Here is a 19,128-nt window from a genome sequence, read left to right as displayed (position 1 = left end):
CAAGCTACTTCCTTTGCATTTACAGTCTATCTTTTTTCACTTGAAATCCCATTTCACGTAGTAATTTTCCTGGGGAAATTCAATATGTTTAAGTATTAAAGAGCTTCAAATCCATTTCCAATCCCATGTTTAAACATGAAAATCATTTGCCATCCCTAGAACACAATAGCCTTCCTCCCTTCTAAAGTGAATGTTCACTTAAACAGATGTTCAACCTACCCCCTGCCCTACGCCTCCCACCCCGCTCCCACCCCAGCCTCTTAGACGCATCTCATTATTTTTCAGACCCGAATCAGGCTGCAATTTAAATGCAAATGATCCCGCTACTTATTAACCACGAAGTTCACGGCCACCGTCGCCTCCCATACAGTTGGTGACAGTGCTGACGCTTGTGAAATTAGGCTGCCGTTCATCTGGATGAGAACACATTCATTACTTGGAGACAATTCAAAAGGGCGATTCATCGCCAGCTTTAAATTATACCCTCACGTCTCACGTGTCTGGATTCCAGAGAAAATATCTCCATTTTCCACCCAGAGAAGAGTTACCTCAATAACAGAGAGATTTGAACCCTTCCTATGGTACGTATTCAATTACTTCCCGGGGAGGCCCAGTAATTGAAATGGGAAATTCCATTTCCATGTGAGCCCGGCGTGACTACGGCCAACGATGCCCACTGGGCAATGCCAGGAGCTCAGGGAGACACCCCTGCCCCCTCCAAATGCCACGAGGACGTTGACCGCCTCAGCCCTCGGCTGGCAAAAGCATCGATCACCACATCGCTAGAACGGGACATTGCTCTAAACTGGTTTTCTTTGGCAAAATCACAACTCTAAAAATTATACTTATTTTTTAATAACTCGGTTGAAATAGATCATCAAAAACCAGACAACCCACAAAGCAGTTTTCCCAACCTAGTGCAATGAGGAACAGCTAATACCCTCTTCTCTGCCATCAGCTGGCCTGCGAAAGCCATCCCGTCTTGAAGAGCTAAACTCTGCATTCTGAACTCAATACTGGTGAAGCAATTTGCACTTACTGCCAGTGTTTGGGGCATTAACCACTCCGGGGGAAACCTGGCACCTAGTAATTGCATTAAAATGCACCAATTACTCCTACCCCCAGGAGAGTCAATGTGGCATTTACCACAGCCAGTGAAAACCAAGTCTTATCTACAGATAATACTGGACCATTCTAAGTGGCCCAGTGGTCCAGAAACATCTATCTGTAGACAATTCTCTGAGACCTTTAAAGCTCGCAGGGTTTTTTGCTTGTTTTATTAAATAATGGTATTTATTAAGCACTTACTATGGGCCAATCAATGTACTAAGTGCTGGGGTAGATACAAGATAATCAGGTTGGACACAGTCCCTATCCCACAGTTTAAATGAGCCCCATGCAGTTTATTCCATTTCAGCCAGTTTCTGCCACTCTTCTTTTTTAAATCTGCTAAATGCCTTTATTTGATTGCATTCTTATCTATTGGGTGTGAGATCAATCCATCAATCGTATTTGAGTGCTTACTGTTTGCAGAGCACTGTACTAAGCATTTGAGGGACTATAGTACAACACAGTTGGTAGACACATACCCTGCCCATAAGTAGCTTATAGTCTTGAGGCGACACATAATAATAATAATGATAATAATATTGGTATTTGTTAAGCACTATGTGTCGAGCACTGTTCTAAGCGCTGGGGTAGATACGAGGTCATCAGGTTGGACACAGTTCCAGTCCCACATGAGACTCAGTCTTAAACCCCATTTTATTCATTCATTCATTCAATTGTATTTATTGAGCGGTGTGTACAGGACTATACTAAGCGCATGGAAAGTACAATTCAGCAACAAATAGAGACAATCCCTACCCACAACGGGCTCGCAGTGTAGAATGGGGGAGACAGGCATCATAAAAGTAAACAGGCATCAATAGCATCAATTTACAGATGAGGTAACTGAAGCAGAGAAGTCAAGTGACTTACCCAAGGTCACACAGCAGACAAGTGGCGGATCTGTGATTAGAACCCAGGCCCTTCTGACTCCTAGGCCTGTGTTCTATCCACTAGGCCAAGCTGCTATATTAATACAGATAATTAGCAAAGTCAGGTGGGAGGGAGCAAGCTGAATGAGGGCTTTAAAACCAATGGTAAGGAGTTTCTCTTTGATGCATAGATGGATAGGCAACCACTGGAGGTTCCTGAGGAGGGGGGAGATGTGGATTGAATGGTTTTTTTAGAGAAGTAACCTGGGCAGCAGAGCGAAGCATGGACTGAAGTGGGGAGAGACAGGAGGCAGGGAGGTCAGCAAGGTGGGATAGGATATGGAACAAGCCTTGAGCTGGAGCACGGCCTAGTGGATAAAGCACAGGCCTGGGAGTCAGAAGAACCTGGGTACTAAATCCCTGCTCCACCACTTGTCTGCTGTGTGACTTCAGGCAAGTCACTAACTTCTCTGTGCCTGTTACCTCATCTGTAAAATGGAGATTAAGACTGTGAGCCCCATGTGGGACCTGGACCGTGTCCAACCTGATTATCTTGCATCTACCCCAGCACTAAGCACAGTGCCTGGATCATAATAAGCACTTAACAAATGCCATTAAAAAAATAACACCAGCTTTACCCTTGGTTCAGAATGTTCACGTGGTCTTTTCCATTCATAAATGGCCACAATTCGCTTGGCTGACGATGCCTTCTTTACTCAGACTCACCATTCCTCCAAAACACTTCTCGATCCAACCTAAACCGAGACAGCGTCTACACAGGCAGTCAGGTGGATAGTGGGCAATTATCTTGATTTCGGTTGAGTGGACGGAAACTGGATAATTCTGCCTAAATTATCTGGATAACTGTTGCACCACACACACAGTTTAGCTTGCCTCTGAGCAGATATTTTGCAATCAAACTTGTATACTTATAAGATTTGTGAACTCCTTGAGGCCAGGAATCACGTCTACCTATTCTATGATACTCTAGCAAGCTCTTAGCTGAGTGCTCTGCACACAGTAAGGACTCAATAAAAACCACCAACTCATCAGTTGATGGAATGCTTCTTCCTTGTTTTGCACACTTGCAGTCCTAGGTATGTATTTCACTTACCAGTATGAATGCATCTTGTCACAAATGGGCAAAACAAAGAAAAATTAATTAACTGTGATGGCCTCTTCTCTTGAAGCTTTTTCTACCAGGTGTTCCTGATTTTAATTTATGTGAATCAGAAAACAGCACTGATCCCTTCTCCAATATTGAATGATTAAATCATATGTTCGTGACAAAATGAAAGCTCTCAGAAATGTCTTTCTGACACTTAGACCTTGAAGTTTAGGTTTAAACATGTTTAAAGAGCCAGTTTGACTAGCAGACCCTTTCTCGCCTTGACCTATGGAAAACATCACGATTTCAACTCCTGCTCAGACACAGACCAATCATCGCACTTCACATCATGTACTTACCCAGATCTCACATCCCTCTACATGAAACTACTTAATTCTAAACAGTTATCATATAAGGAATTCCATCGTGCTGGTGTGTTGGCTAGTACAGTACTAAAATACATGCTTGCAAGCTCCCGAGCTCCCAGCAGCCTCCAGAAAGGTCTTCACACAATTGAACAGACCGTCAGAACCCAGGTTTTTGGTTTGATTGTCATTATTTTCTTTAAATAAACTCCCTTTGAAGTTTGCGGTAAGCAGGCCTGAAGGTGAAATGCAGCAAAGTTATTCTCCCCAAATATTTTAAATTATAAATTACAAAAACAAAGTGGCCTCCCATCCCTGCAGGAACACTGGTATAGTCCGACTGTCATCGTTCACTCCCTGATGAATGTATCCCTGGTCAAATAATGCATGAAAGACTCTTCTATTATGTATTACATATACTGGCAAGGTGCCCCTACCCGAGCATGGTAGGGATAATCAAGATGTGGCCCGCTGCCCAAGATGAGCTTCTTGACAAACTCAGATCAAGTACCTGATGCCCATCCTTTCGCGAGCTCGACATCCCAAACTGGCCAAGCGATTCTCAGTTCAGCCAAAGCATCTGTTTTCCCTTTGCGGATTCTCACTGGGGCTCATTGTGCTCCCACCCCGGGGAGATCTTTCCGCTGGACTGGACCCGTTCTCGGCCTTCTCTCTCCCCTTCTCGCTTGAAGGTTTGAAAGTGCTTGGAAAACAACCTTCCCCCTTCCCCGATGGGCGGGAGGGGAAGACCGGGCCAGGAAGCGGCCTGATTGCGGGCCAGAGTCTCCAGCCCTCTTATGGGACTGGGGAGTGGGGCCGGCTTGACGGACGGACCCTCTGGGGCCCAAGAGGCCAATGGCCTTTCGGGACTCAATCCTTCTCTGGGCTTGGAGGGATCGAATGAAAATACTGATTTCAGAAGGGGTCGCCTGGCTCCATCCGTCCAATGGGAGCTTTGTGCATCTTTACCCTCCTGCGGATGTCCCCCAGTGAAGCCCCCCCCAATCTCCAACTCTCCTGGTGCAAAAGGTAGAAAAAACCCTAGGCGTCCTCGGGTTTTCTTTTGGAAGAAGCAATCTCGGCATCCCAGACTGCTTGAGGAGTCAGGCAGAAAGCTGGACGGGGCAGGAGGAGGGGACTGGGGACTGTTCTCCAAAACTGAAGTGTCTCTTGCATCCACACAGTCTCATCAGAACTTTGGAAATGTGAAGTTGCGTGAAAGGAGAGAAGCTGGACGATTGGGGCTCCCCGCTGGGAATGGGGTGTGGCGAGGGCCCCCGCTCCAGCTGGTGCTAAGTACGATGTAGAGCGACTCCTCCCTTGGCTCGGACGGGTCTCTCCAGTCCCTCTTCGGCCCGTATGGGTTATTCTTGTAGCAGTGTCTCCCGCCAGTTAAACCCTCCAGTCGGTCCATGGGTGAGGGGAAGGATGGGTGGGTCAGTCAGCTGCCACACACCCGTGTCTCCCAATTCTTCACAGGAACAGAACCCCAAATAAGGAATCTGGAAGAAAGAGGCATGAGAAGAGAGGAAAAATCTGTGAAAACGCCACCACATTCCAGTGAGGGGTGGGAGTGATATGAGAATGCTGCCCCAGTGTGATGCCTGGAGGAATATGTAAGGGGATGTGGTGACCGGGAAGGGGGAAGCAACAATCTGGTGGTCCTTGGAATGCCAGCCTAAAGGCAGGGAGATAGGCCAGCTGGAGAGGCGCAGGCAACATTCTGGCTTGGGCCCCGTGTGGGGCCCTCTATCCCAAGCTAAGGTAGGCCTGTCTGGGCCAGTTCCTGGCCGGCTCACATCACCATTTCCATCCTGAGCTCCCCAGCTACATGGCCTCCAGGGTGGGGTCTGGCTGGCCCTTGCTCTGCCTCTGCTCTGCCTGTCAGGGTCAGCTCTACTGAGGGAGCAGAGTGTGTGGGCCCCAGCTGGGCCACAGGCTCCACACGCGTCCCCCCAGCCCCCAGACTTCAGCACATGACACCATGCCCCGGACCTGCCCCCTGCTGGCCCCAAACCATCCTTATTTGGCCTCTTGAGATGATGATGGCATTTGTTAAGTGCTTACTATGTGCAAAGCAGTATTCTAAGCGCTGGAGGGGACACAAGGTGATCAGGTTGTCCCACGTGGGGCTCACAGTCTTAATCCCCATTTTACAGATGAGGCAACTGAAGCACAAAGAAGTTAAGTAACTGGCCCAAAGTCAAACAGCTGACAAGTGGCGGAGCCGGGATTAGAACCCATGACCTCTGACTCCCAAGCCCAGGCTCTTTGCACTGAGCCACGCTGCTTCCCATAAGGGATCCCTTCTGGCACAGAAGTACCCAGGCCAGAAAGCATGTCATCCTCAGACATGGTCCCTCTGCGGCCAAGGGTCTGCTTTCAGCCCCTGGAAAACTCTGAACTGGACTAGAATAGATCACACGGACAGAATTGGCTCTGGACTTGCATCTAGGAGTGCTCCTGCCCCCTGATGCCAAGCACTCAGGGACTCTGGGAAGATGGTTTTGGATGATAGAGGTAGAAATAATAATAATAATGTTTGTGAAGGACTTGCTCTGTAACAACCGCTGGAGCAGATATGAGATAATCAGGTCAGACAGAGTTCCTGTCCTGATGGGACTCAAAGTCTAAAGAGGAGGGAGAACAGGCAGATTTTTTTTGTTGTGGTATTTGTTAAGTGCTTACTAAGTGTCAAGCACTGTTCAAAGCACTGGGGGAGGTACAAGTTTACCAGGTTGGACACAGTCCTATGGAGCTCATAGTCTAAAGGAGGGAGGAGGATTTAATCCCCATTTCACAGATGATAAAATGGAGACCCGACTTGCTCAAGGTCACACAGCAGGCAAGTGGCTGAGCCAGGATTAGAACCCAGGTCTCTTGACTCCCAATCCTGACCTCTTCCCACTAGACCACACTGCCTCCCAGCCACCACTGCAGAGATCGCTAGAGGTGACACAACCTAACAGAGCTTCTGATCCCAACTAGAATGAGGGATCCTGGAAGAAGTATTGGGCGGAAGAAGCAGGCATCTGGTTGGCCATGTAAGCTACTGTACTGATCAAAGTAGACACACCAGACCAGGAGAGATTCAAAAGGAAAACCATGGGGAGAGGGTTTCCCTATTTCCGGATCAGGAAAGACCCTTGGAAGGGTCTGGAGTCATCTTTCCTAGAGCCCGAATGTCACAGCAACTTCTTATCGTTAACATGCCGAGCAACTGTACTCCCCCAGACTGCTGTCTAAAAGGCTTGGCCACCACCTTGGAGATGAGGGGATATTTCTTGGGCAAAAACCATGTGTGGTTGAATGGAGTGGTCACTTTCCTAATCAGGAGAGGGCATTCAATCCGAGAAGACCGGCCTTGTGACCCTTAGAGCTGGAAAGGACCTAAGAGGTCACTTAGTCCATCACCCTCCCCTCTGCCACCCCCAAAAAACATGCAGGCACTCCTGCCCTGCCAACGGGACCCCCAACCTCTGGGACACTATCAGGACCCGCGAGCTGTTGCAACTCAAGCTTTGGGATGGCGAGTTACCTTTCGGACCATCTGGACGAAGTCTTTGGAGTTCTGAGGAGAAAGCCCTTGGAGCTGACACGTACATGCTTCCAGAGAAGATGCGTGAGCCACGATCAAGATGTTGTTCCCTGGGGGAGGAAGAGCATCAGGCACAAAGATGGATTATTCCCTTGGGAAGGCACCCAGGAGGGCTTCAGCACAGCCAGAGCAGAGACGCGGGAAAGGCCGAACGTCTTCCAGAAACTGGCAGAGCTATGCCTATTTTAGCCAGGAATCATTTGGCAAATGCTTAGTCTATCTTAACTGCCCAGAGAGATTCTCAAATGCAGGCAACTGCTGAAATCTAGAGGCCTCTTGGCCAAAAGGAAAACTTGCCAGTAGGAAAAAATGGGCCCAGGAGTGTCCATGGGTCATTAGCCATTTTAACTCATCTGCACGCAAATATTTATTTGAAGACATCTATAAATGAAAGATTTGCTTCTGAAAGAGAGAAGCATGGTTTCACCCCAGTTCTGGGCGTAGCATGGAAATATTTCCAAGAAGAAAGGAAAATATAAAATACACTCAACTAACATTAAAGCCCTTCATTACTCATGTAAATATTTCACTATCCATCATTGAAGCAGTGCTTGTGATGTGGCTTCAGTTTGCAAAAATAAACATCTAGCATTAAAATGAATACATCAATAAAATACAGTTTCCTTAGTACAACTTCAGTCGCCAGGAGACGCATCAAAAAGAACACTTGGCCATCTTTAAGAAATATGAGTAACAGAGAAATCTCTAGAGAGGAAAGATTTGGGGCAGAGAAAGCCTCACTTACCCTTACTTTTGCATTCACTTAATATTTCTTTTGTTACTTGGTAGCTTCTACTGATGTATGTGTCATAAGACTCAGAAGCCACTAACTTGCTGACTGGGATATGAGGTCTGTAGACAGAAACAAAACACAAAAAAGGGGGAATATGTTGGTGTCTTGAGGTGAAAGCAAATTGAATCATTAAATCTTATATCTAGGGAAGCAATGTGGCTCAGTGGAAAGAGCAAGGGCTTGGGAGTCAGAGGTCATGGGTTCAAATCCAGGCTCTGCCACTTGTCAGCTGTGTGACTGCGGGCAAGTCACTTAACTACTCTGTGTCTCAGTTACTCATCTGTAAAATGGGAATTAACTGTGAGCCTCATGTGGGGCAACCTGATTACCCTGTATCTACCCCAGCGCTTAGAACAGCGCTTGAGAAGCAGCGTGGCGCAGTGGAAAGAGCATGGGCTTTGGAGTCAGAGCTCATGAGTTCAAATCCCAGCTCTGCCCCTTGTCGGCTGTGTGACTGTGGGCAAGTCACTTAACTTCTCTGTGCCTCAGTTCCCTCATCTGTAAAATGGGGAGTAAGACTGTGAGCCCCACGTGGGACAACCTGATTCCCCTGTGTCTACCCCAGCGCTTAGAACAGTGCTCTGCACATAGTAAGCGCTTAACAAATACCAACATTATAACAGTGCTCTGCATGTAGTAAGTGCCTAACAAATATCAACATTATTATTATTATTATTATCTCTAAAAGCTCAAAGCTCATCTCATCTTCTCTCCCAAATGGACTTTTCCACATAACTTTCCCATCACAGTGGGCAACACCATCACCCTCCCTTGTGCCAAAAGTCCCCAATCTTGGTATTATCCCTGCCTCTCTGCTCTCCTTCAGCTGCCACATTCAGACTGTTGCTATATCCTGTCAGTTTTTTCAGTACATTTCCAGGATCCTTCCTCCCCATCCACACTGCCACCAACCTGGTCCAGGTCCTGATCGTATCATGACTGGGCTACTGTTATCTACCTCCTCACTGGCCTCTCTGCCTCCAGCCTCTCCCCTCATCTAAATATTCTTTTGTTGCCTGGGTCATTTTTCTAAATTGTCATTCTGCACATCTCTCCACTGCTCAAAAACCTCCAATGACTACTCCTTAATGAGCATGTCTTTAGCCTTAACGTACTTCATTAGCTCTCTTTCTCTTACTTTTTTTTAATGGTATTTGTTAAGTGCTTACTATGTACTCACGCTGTCTGTTCCTCCCAATCTTATTTTCTCACTGTGCCTTGTCCTCTATCCTCCCAACTCGGCACCTTGCTCCAATCCTTTCTCTTGCCTGGAACTCCTTCCGCCTTCAAATCTGCCCGACCATTGCTCTCTCCGTCTTCAAAGCCTTCCTGAAATTCCATCTCCTTCAGAAGTCATTCCCTGATTAATTTTCTCCTTTCCAGGTCACTGCCTCCTAACTGCTACCTTCAACCCTTACACTTTTATATATATGTATGCTACTGTTTAAGGGCTTCTTGATCCACCTACGCATCTTCCGTTTTCTCTTTCCTACATTCCCTTTCCCTTTCTCAAGCACTTAGTAAAAGTGCTCTGCACATGGTAAGTGCTCAATAAATGCCATGATTGAATGATTGATCCTGCTGATAATTAAATGTGTGTCTATCTCCCCCTTTAGAATATAGGCTCCTTGAGGTCAGGGTCCATGTTTTTTTTTACTTTACTCTCCCAGTGCTTAGTACAGAGCTCTGCCCACAGAAAGCCAGGCATTCAAAAAATTCCAAGGATTTGCTCCCGTTCACAGCTTCCTTCCCATACTTTTGCACAGGCCCCACGGGGTGAGTCTGCAGAGTGGCATATGCACCACCGGACACCCACTGATGCCCAAATGCCACTGCCAACCCTGGGTGTGAGCAGCCAAATCCACTTGGCTACTGAAGGCCTGTGGGAAAGCCACGAGGTTGGCCACCATGTGGGCCACCTGCTCTGGAGCCTGATTAACCCCACAAGCCTGCCCAAGCTGAGATTTTATTAATGAGGTATATATATCTATGATTCTATCTATTTTGATGGTATTGATGCCTACTTGTTTTGCTGTCTGTCTCCTCCTTTTAGGCTGAGAGCCCGTTGTTGGGCAGGGATTGTCTCTGTTACCAAATTGACATTCCAAGCGCTTAGTACAGTGCTCTGCACACAGTAATTGCTAAATAAATACGATTGAATAAGTGAATGAATGAATAGTGGGAAGACCTCAAGCCTAGGAGTCAGAGGACTTGGGTTCTAATCCCAGCTCTGCCATCTGCCTGCATCTGACCATGGGCAAGTCACTTGACTCCTGTTGCCTCAGTTTCTTCATCTGTAAAATGGAAATTCAATACCTGTGTGGTTCAGGGACAGTGTCTTATCTGCTTATCTTTAATCCCCCCAGCACTTAGTACAGTGCTTGGCACATGGTATGTTATAAACAATACTATTAATATTATTATATGAAAGCTTTAGTCTTGAGCCTACAAGTCCCAGGAATGCCTCCCCTCACTTTGAACAATGGTGGGGGGAAGGGAGAGGGCCCTAACAAAGGGGCAGATCAATAAAACCTCACAATACCTCCCAAACCTGGTTCTCCTCCTGCTCAGTCTGAGGTTGTAGATAGCAATAATAATAATGTTGGTATTTGTTAAGCGCTTACTATGTGCAGAGCACTGTTCTAAGCACTGGAGTAGATGTACAGGGTAATCATGTTGTCCCATGTGAGGCTCACAGTCTTTATCCCCATTTTACAGATGAGGTCACTGAGGCACAGAGAAGTTAAGTGAGTTGCCCACGGTCACACAGCTGACAAGTGGCAGAGCCAGGATTCAAACCCATGACCTCTGATGCCCCAGCCCGGGCTCTTTCCACTGAGCCACGCTGCTTCTCTATTAATAATAATGATGGTATTTGTTAAGTGCTTACAATGTGCCAAGCACTGTTCTAAGCACTGGGATGGGTACAGAGTTATCAGGTTGTACCACATGGGGCTCAGTTTTAATTCCCATTTTACAGATGAGATAACCGAGGCCTAGAGAAGTGAAGTGACTTGCCCAAAGTCACACAGCTGGCAAGCGGCAGAACCGGGATTAGAACTCATGACCTCTGATTCCCAAGCCTGGGCTCTTTCCACTGAGCCACGCTGCTTCTCATGTGAAGGGCGGAGAGTGGAGGTGGAGCAGAGGGGTGCAGGGATGAATTTAGTTTCTTTCTAATGCCAGCTGAGAACCCTGACCCAGTGAATCCCTGCCTCTCCCCTCTCCAGTCCATACTTCACTCTGCTGCCCGGATCATTTTTTTGAAATAACCTTCAGTCCATATCTCCCCACTCCTCAAAAAGCCCCGGTCGTTGCCCATCCACCTCTATATCAAACAGGAACACCTCACCGTCGGCTTTAAGGCATGCAATCAGTTTTCTCCCTTCTACGTTGCCCTGCTGATCTCCTGCTACAAACCCAGGTCGCGCACTCCGCTCCTCTAGCGCCAACCTACTCTGTATCTCAATCTCATCTATCCCGCCACTGACCTCTTGCCCATGTCTTCCCTCAGGTCTGGAACTCCCTCCCCCTTCACATCCAACAATCCACCTCTATCCCACCTTCAAAGCCCAAGTAAAATTCCATCCTCCAAGAAGCTTTCCCTAAGTCCTCACTTCCCCTATTCACCCTCCCCTCTGCATCGACTATGCACTTGGCTGTATACTTTTTAAGCACTTTGATACTCACCCCAGCCCCACTGAATTTATGTACCTATCCTATGTACATAGGAATTTATGTACCTATACATCATCAGAAGCAGTGTGGCTCCGTGGAAAGAGCCTGGGCTTGGGAGTCAGAGGCCATGGGTTCTAATCCTGGCTCCGCCACCTGTCTGCTGTGTGACTCTGGGCAAGTCACTTCACTTCTCGGTGCCTCAGTTACCTCATCTGTAAAATGGGGATTTAAAAAATGTGAACCCCACATGAGACAACCTGATGACCCTGTATCTACCCCAGAGCTTAGAACAGTGCTCTGCACATAGTAAGTGCTTAACAAATACCAACATTATTATTATTATTATAGTTCTCTGGGCCTCAGTTACCTCATCTGTAAAATGGGGATTGAGACTGTGAGCCCCACGTGGGACAGGGACTGTGACCAACCCGATCTGCTTTTATCCACTCCAGCGCTTAGTACAGTGTCTGGCACATAGTTAAGCACTTAACAATACCATAATTATTATCATTATCCTTATATTCTACTATTTCCCCTACCTTCAATTTATCTGTCTCTACCTGCAAACTGTAAGATCCTTGTGGTCAGGGATTATGTCTACCGACTTTGTTGTAGTGTACTTCCCCAAGTACTTAATACATTGTTCCGCATACAGTAAGTGCTCAATAAATACTTCCACTCACAGCGTGAGGAATCTTTTCAGCCTTTTTACAAGAGGAAGAGCTAGTTTAAGTCCAAATCTACTTAAGGTGGATATCATACCAGCCACAGAAGCACGGAACCCAAAGCCAATGGCTTCAGGCTCTTGACCAGTGGACATCAAAGCCCTGGATTCTGACAGAAATGCTGGCAAAAGATGAATGCCAGTTGCCCTTATGGAAACCCATCACCTTGGGTAGGAGTGGACCATCTAAAAGCCCTGACTTTTCCTTCTTTGTCCCCAATTTACCTCTAAACCCATCATCTAAACCCAACCCAGGAATTTACCCCAGTTCCTCTTGGCCTTCCTGATATTTTCTGCATACCAAGCTGGCTGGGAGAACAAATGCAATTGACTCGGAGGTGTTTCGAACCTACCCCCACCAAGCCCAGTGGATACAACCTTGTGGGACTGGGGCTGGCTAACAAAAGGGTTTTTTTATGGTATTTTTTAAGCACTTATTACATGTTAAGCATTATTCTAAGGGCTGGAGAAGATACAGGTAATCAGACAGGATATAGTCCCTCTCCTACATGGGGCTTGGAGGGAGAATAGGTATTGAATCCCCATTTTAATGCAGCTGACGAAACTAGGGGACAGAGAAGTTAAGTGACTTGCCAAAGGTCACACAGCAGGCAAGTAGCAGCGCCAGGATTTGAACCCGGGTCCTCTGGACCCCAGGCCCATGCTTTATCCACTTTATTAACATGCTCATGTCTCCCTTATCCTAAAAAAACTTTCCCATGACTCTACAGCTTACCACAGTTATCACCCCATTTCCCTCCTAACATTCCTCTCCACTCCTTGAGCGAGTTGTCTACACCCGCTGTCTCCAGTTTTTCTCCTCCAATTCTCCCCTTCACCCCCTCCAATTCGGCTTCGGCCTCACTCCACTGAAACTGCCCTCTCAAAAGTCATCAGTGATCTCCTCCTTGACTAATCGAATGACCTCTACTCCATCCTAATCCTCCTAGATCACTCAGCTGCCTTCAGCACTGTGGACCACTCCTTTCTCCTGGAAACATTATCCAACCTTGGCTTCACTGACACTGCCCTCTTCTGTTTCTCCTCCTATCTCACTGGCCACTCATTCTCAGTCTCTTCCTTGGGCTCCTCCTCTGTCTTCCACCCCCTAATTGTGGGAGCCCCTCAAGGCTCAGTTCTGGGTCCCCTGTTATTCTCCATCTACACTCACTCCCTTGGAGAACTAATTCTCACATGGCTTCAACTACCTCCTCCATACAGATGATTTCCAAATTTACATCTCCAGCCCTGATCTCGCTCTTTCTCTGCTGTCACGTATTTCCTCCTGCCTTCAGAACATCTCTACCTGGATGTCCCACTGACGCCTCAAACTTATCCAAAACAGAACTACTCATATTCATACAAACTCATACAAACCCTGCCTCCCACTTGACCTTCCCATCACAGTATACAGCCCCACCATCTTCCCTATCTCAAAAACCTTGGCATTATCCTCCACTCATCTCTCTCATTCAACCCACATATTCAATCTGTCACCCAATCTTCTTGGTTCAATCTTTACATCACTAAAATCTACTGTTTCTTCTCCATCCAAAGTACTACTATGTTAATCCCAGCACTTATCCTTTCCCACCTTGATTACTGAATCAGCCTCCTTGCTGATGTCCCTGCCTCCTGTCTCTCCCCACTCCAGTCCTTACTCCACGCTGTTGCCCAGATCATTTCTACAGAAACATTTAGTCCATGTTTTCCCACTCCTCAAGATCCTCCAGTGGTTGCCCATCCACAGCCACACCAAACTGAAACTCCTTAACATGAGCTCTGAAGCACCCAATAACCTTACCCTCTCACCCCCACCTTATCTCCCTGATTTCTTACTACAACTCAGCTTGCATGCTTCACTCCCCTAACGCCAAACTACTTAATGTACCTCAGTCTTGCCCATCTTATTGCCCATCCCTTGTCCTCATTCTTCCTCTCCCTGGAACTCCCTCCCTTTTCATATCTGACAGACGATCAATTTCCCCATTATTAAAAGCACATCTTCTCCAAAAGGCCTTCTGTGACTAAGCCCTCATTTCCTCTTTTCCCATTCCCTTCTGTGTCACCCTTACATTTGGATTTGCATATTTCATTCACCCCACCCTCTACCCCATGTCATTTATGTACAAATCTGTAATTTCATTTATATTAATGTCTGTCTCCCCCTCTACATTGTAAACTCACTGCAGGGAATGTATCTACCAATTCTGTTATTCTGTACTCTCCCAGGTGCTTAGTACAGTGCTCTGCACACAGTAAGTGCTCAACAAATGCAATTAGTTAACTGGATCTAAGTCCAGCGCCACCACTTGTCAGCTGTGTGACCTTGGGTAAGTCACTTAACTTCTCTGTGCCTCAGGTTCCTAATCAGTAAAATGGGAATTCAATACCTGTCCCCCTTCCTACTTAGACTGTGAATGCCATATGGGACACAGGCTGTGTCCGACCTGATTAATTTGTATCTACTCCAGCGCTTAGAACAGTGCTTGACACATAGTAAGCGCTTAACAAATACCACAAGAAAATAGCGCTTGGGAGAGTACGGTACAACAGAGTTGGTTGGCACGATCCCTGCCTTCAAGGAGCTCACATTCTAGTGAGGGAAAGAGATGTGAAAATCACACACATGAGGAAGTCATAAAGTATAAAGATAAGTACATAAGTGCTACGGGAGTGTATGAGTAACTTAAGTGCTTAGGTGACACAGAAATTTTGAAATGACAGTTGGAGGGCAATATATGGCGGAGAGATGACAGATGAATCAGAGAAGGCCTTCTGGAGGAGAGGTCATCGAAGGAGGGCTCTGAAGATAAAGAGAGCAGTGGTCTGTGAGTGTATTGGGGAGAGAGTTCTGAGGGGAGGGAGGAAGGGAGCAAGAGGTGGGCTATGAGAGAGATGAGAACGAGGCACTGTGAGTTGGTCGACTTGAGAGGAACAAAGCATAAGAGCTGGGAAAAGAGAATGGATAGGTAGGTTGGGAGAGAGCTGATCAAATGCCTTAAAGCCAATGGTCAGGAGTTTCTGTCTGAGGTGGAGAGGAATGGGCAGCCATGGAAGTGCTTGGAAGGCACAGAACAATGCTTTAGAAAAAACATCATAATAATAATAATGTTGGTATTTATTAAGTGCTTACTATGTGCCGAGCACTGTTCTAAGTGCTGGGGGAGATATGGGGTCATCAGGTTGTCCCACGTGAGGCTCACAGTCTTAATCCCCATTTTACAGATGGGGAAACTGAGGCACCGAGAAATTTAATGACTTGCCCACAGTCACACAGCTGACAAGTGGCGGAACCGGGATTCGAACCCATGACCATCTGGGCAATATGGTTTGGATAGGGGAGACACTGGAGGCAGGGAGTTCAGTGAGGAAGCTTTTTAAGGAAATGGAAGAGGAATCTCGCTGGGCTTTGTTCCATAAGCATCAGGGGTAAATTGGCCAGTGGGTTGTGTGGCGCAACTGCAAAGCCTGGAGATGATGAGATTTTTCTTTTCACTTCATTAAACAGTGGTGCTAAGTGGCTAAGACACTTTGGGGGCTCCTCCAAGCGGGCAGGCAAGAGGTTGGCTACCTGTAGGTTGTGTCGACGCAAAGGTTGGCTGCTGCTAAGTCTGATGGAGGAATCCATGCTGGCAGTGTGCTGCCCGCGACCCATTTGGTCCACTCAAATAACCCTGGCTCCACCCGAATCTTCACCATGTTGTCCTGTTGTAAACCTTAGAGAAGAGAGAAGAAAAATGAAGATTAAAGAAGTCTATAGTGTACTCTCCCAACTGTTTAGTACAGTGCTCTGCACACAGTAAGTGCTCAACTGATGGACTGATTGAAGATCTGTGAAGCAGCCTGGGATAAGGGGTTTGGACCAAGTCAGTGATGTTGAGTCTGATTTGATCACAGTGTAATTAGCCCAGAGTTTAGCACAAAGTGCTTGGCACACAGAAAGAGCTTAACGAATACCACAATTATCAGTATCATTATTATTATTAGTTCCACAGGGTCGGGCAATGGTGGTGTGAGCTGGAGAGGCAGGAGACCCAAGTGCTTATGTTCTGCACATATAAGCCCTCAGTAAATACCACTACTGATTGACTGAAAATGTTTGTTCAGGGTTACGGTGGGTTAGGTAACACTACCAGAGTGTTTGATGATTCAGGACTCCTTGGCCTTATTTATCTGGATATTTCAGACAGTGGTGTGTTTCTGCTCACTGAGGCCCAAGTGCATTTTTACAGCAGAATGATCTGGTAGGAGTAGACCCTGTCCCAGAGTTGAAATTAATCCAATTTCTAGTATAACGTCTGCTTGAATAAGTCGACAGACAAAACACTCCGTTCCTCAGTTTCCTCACTGGGAAATCACAAATTAAATTCCCTTAAGCCAAGATTTCAAAGATGTTGTTGATGATGAGAATCATAATACAAAGAATAATAATGTTAAGCACGTAGAAACCCTTTGCCTCAACTCATCTCTCATTTGGCCCTCAAGTTCCGTCTGTCCCTAGGTCCTGTCGGTTCTATCTTCACTACATCTTCGGGATCTGCCCTTTCCTCTCCATCTGAACTGCTGCTATTCCAGTCCAAGCACTTGTCGTCGTTCATATTGACTACCATATCTGCCTCTTCCTGGCCTACCTACCTCCTGTCTCTCCCCACTCCAGTCCATAATTCTCTCTGCTGCCCAGATCCTATCTCTAAAAAAACATTCAGTCCACGTCTTCCCATTCCCCCAGAACCTCCATAGGGTGCCCATCTACCGCCTCATCATAGAGAACTCTTTACCAGTAGCTTTGAAGCACTTGGCTCACTCCCTTCCTACCTTTTTTCCCTGATTTCCTGTTACAACCCAGTCCACACACTTTGCTCCTCCAGTGCCAACCTACCTCATCTAGGTATCTCATCTACCTCACCGTCAACCCTTGCCCACATCTGGCCTGGAACTCTTTTCCCCTTCCTATACAACAGACCATCACTCTCCCCACCTCCAAAGCCTTACTGAAATCACATCTCTTCCAAGAGGCCTTCCTCAATTAAGCTATTTCTCCTACTCCTCCTTTCTTCTGCATTGTCTCTGCACTTGGATCTGTACCTTTTTGGCACTCGTTTTACATATCTGTAATTTATTTATTTGTTTTGGCATCTTTCTCCCACTCTGTACCATGGGCTCTTTGAGGGTTGGGAACATGTCTGCCAGCTCTGCTACACTGTACTCTCCCAAATGTTTAGTAGAGTGCTCTATACCCAATAAACATTCAATAAATACCACTGATTGGGGATGGACACAGTTCCTTCCCACATAGGGCTCCCAGTCTAAGTAGGAGGGAGTAGAATTTAATTCCCATTTTACAGATGAGGAAAATGTAATTTGTAATTTCATACAATTAGGGCTACTGGGCTTTTAAACTGTGGCCAACTAAAGAAACCAGAATCTCTTTCCTGAATTGAAGCACTAGGACCAACTAGGACTTGACCACTAGGACTTGAGGAAAATAAAATAAACTTTAAAAAAAATAGGGGAATGAAGAATGTTGCATTGTCCATTTGGTTAAGTTTGGCAGCCTTGTAAATAAACCTCCCAATTTACTGGCCCATGTAAATGTTCTACTGATCAGTCTTCACCCCAGAAAGGATCTGGGGAGAAAAATAAAGGAAATCATGATTCTTTCCCTTGTGTTAGGCATACGCTGCTACTCACATCAGAATTATGGGTAAAGCAAAATGTGCTAATAAACTGGAAGGATCTTGGGAAAAATCTAAACATTCTACGAATCAAAGATATTATCATCATAAGCATATGGCTTTTGGACTGTCTGATGCTGAATTATGAAGGAATTAATTGCTGAAACTTGACTAAAACCCCAAATCAAAGCATTTTCTGTCCTCGGTTACGATTCTGGCAAGGGCCAGAAGGCTTAAGCCTCAGGTCTTGGATCCTTACCCTTCAAGATGTTGTGTGCTGTCTGGACGCAGCGCAGAGACGGGGAAGAGTAGACATGGTCAACTACGGTGTTAGTCTCTAACAAGGCCTCACCTAGCCGGAAAACCAAAGGAAGAATTAATCCTCTGAGGTCAGTGATTTTGTGATCCACAGATAAAGCTCCCAACACTCCATGCCAGCCCTCTTCTAGACCAGCCTCTTCCCAGAACCGCAACAGGTCACAAAACTGGAACTCAAATTACCCCCTTCTTCTCCTCCTCTTTCCTCTGATGCTGGCTAGCGGCAAACTGGGAATGGGCTACATATCCACCAAAAGATGCCTCACCCCCATCTTCAAGGCCTTTCTAAAATTCGCCTTCTCCCCAGGAAGAAACGCCCATGACATGACAACCCAACAGCCACTCAGAGTTACCTGGGTATTTTATTCCTATCCTGAGCACTTTATAGGTACACATATAATAATAATAATGTTGGTATTTGTTAAGCGCTTACTATGTGCAGAGCACTGTTCTAAGCGCTGGGATAAACACAGGGGAATCAGGTTGTCCCACGTGGGGCTCACAGTCTTAATCCCCATTTTACAGATGAGGGAACTGAGGCACAGAGAAGTTAAGTGACTTGCCCACAGTCACACAGCTGACAAGTGGCAGAGCTGGGATTCGAACTCATGAGCCCTGACTCCAAAGCCCGTGCTCTTTCCACTGCGCCACGCTGCTTCTCTAAATTCAGTTGGATGTTCAAATATTTATTCAACTATTTCATCTTGACAGATGTGTATTATTTCCTGTTTTATTAATCCCCAAGGAGTACTTACTGTACTCTGTGCAGAGCACTGTCCTTAAGCACTTAGGAGAGGACAACAGAGTTAGCAGACACAATCCCTGCCCTCAAGGAGCTTACAGTCTAGCAGGGGAAATGGACGCTACAATAAATTACAGGAAAGGGG

At 46.4% G+C, this 19,128-nt stretch overlaps 1 protein-coding gene across 1 annotated transcript in view; it reads right to left on the bottom strand.

Annotated features, from left to right (window-relative positions):
• Positions 1-3,624: 3,624 nt before the first annotated feature.
• Positions 3,625-19,128, bottom strand: part of UBASH3B (ubiquitin associated and SH3 domain containing B) — a 138,008-nt gene continuing 122,504 nt past the window's right edge. Inside the window, exons 10-14 of the mRNA XM_029075793.2 lie at positions 18,183-18,275; positions 15,820-15,964; positions 7,796-7,902; positions 6,991-7,100; positions 3,625-4,954 (exon numbers count right to left, since the gene is read on the bottom strand). Of these exons, the coding sequence (XP_028931626.1) occupies positions 4,817-4,954; positions 6,991-7,100; positions 7,796-7,902; positions 15,820-15,964; positions 18,183-18,275 (593 nt within the window). The 3' untranslated portion in view covers positions 3,625-4,816. The remainder of the gene's footprint in view (positions 4,955-6,990; positions 7,101-7,795; positions 7,903-15,819; positions 15,965-18,182; positions 18,276-19,128) is intronic.

The sequence above is a fragment of the Ornithorhynchus anatinus genome, chromosome 11 (assembly GCF_004115215.2).
Source record: "Ornithorhynchus anatinus isolate Pmale09 chromosome 11, mOrnAna1.pri.v4, whole genome shotgun sequence".
NCBI lineage: Eukaryota > Metazoa > Chordata > Mammalia > Monotremata > Ornithorhynchidae > Ornithorhynchus > Ornithorhynchus anatinus.
This window is presented reverse-complemented; position numbering and strand designations above follow the sequence as displayed.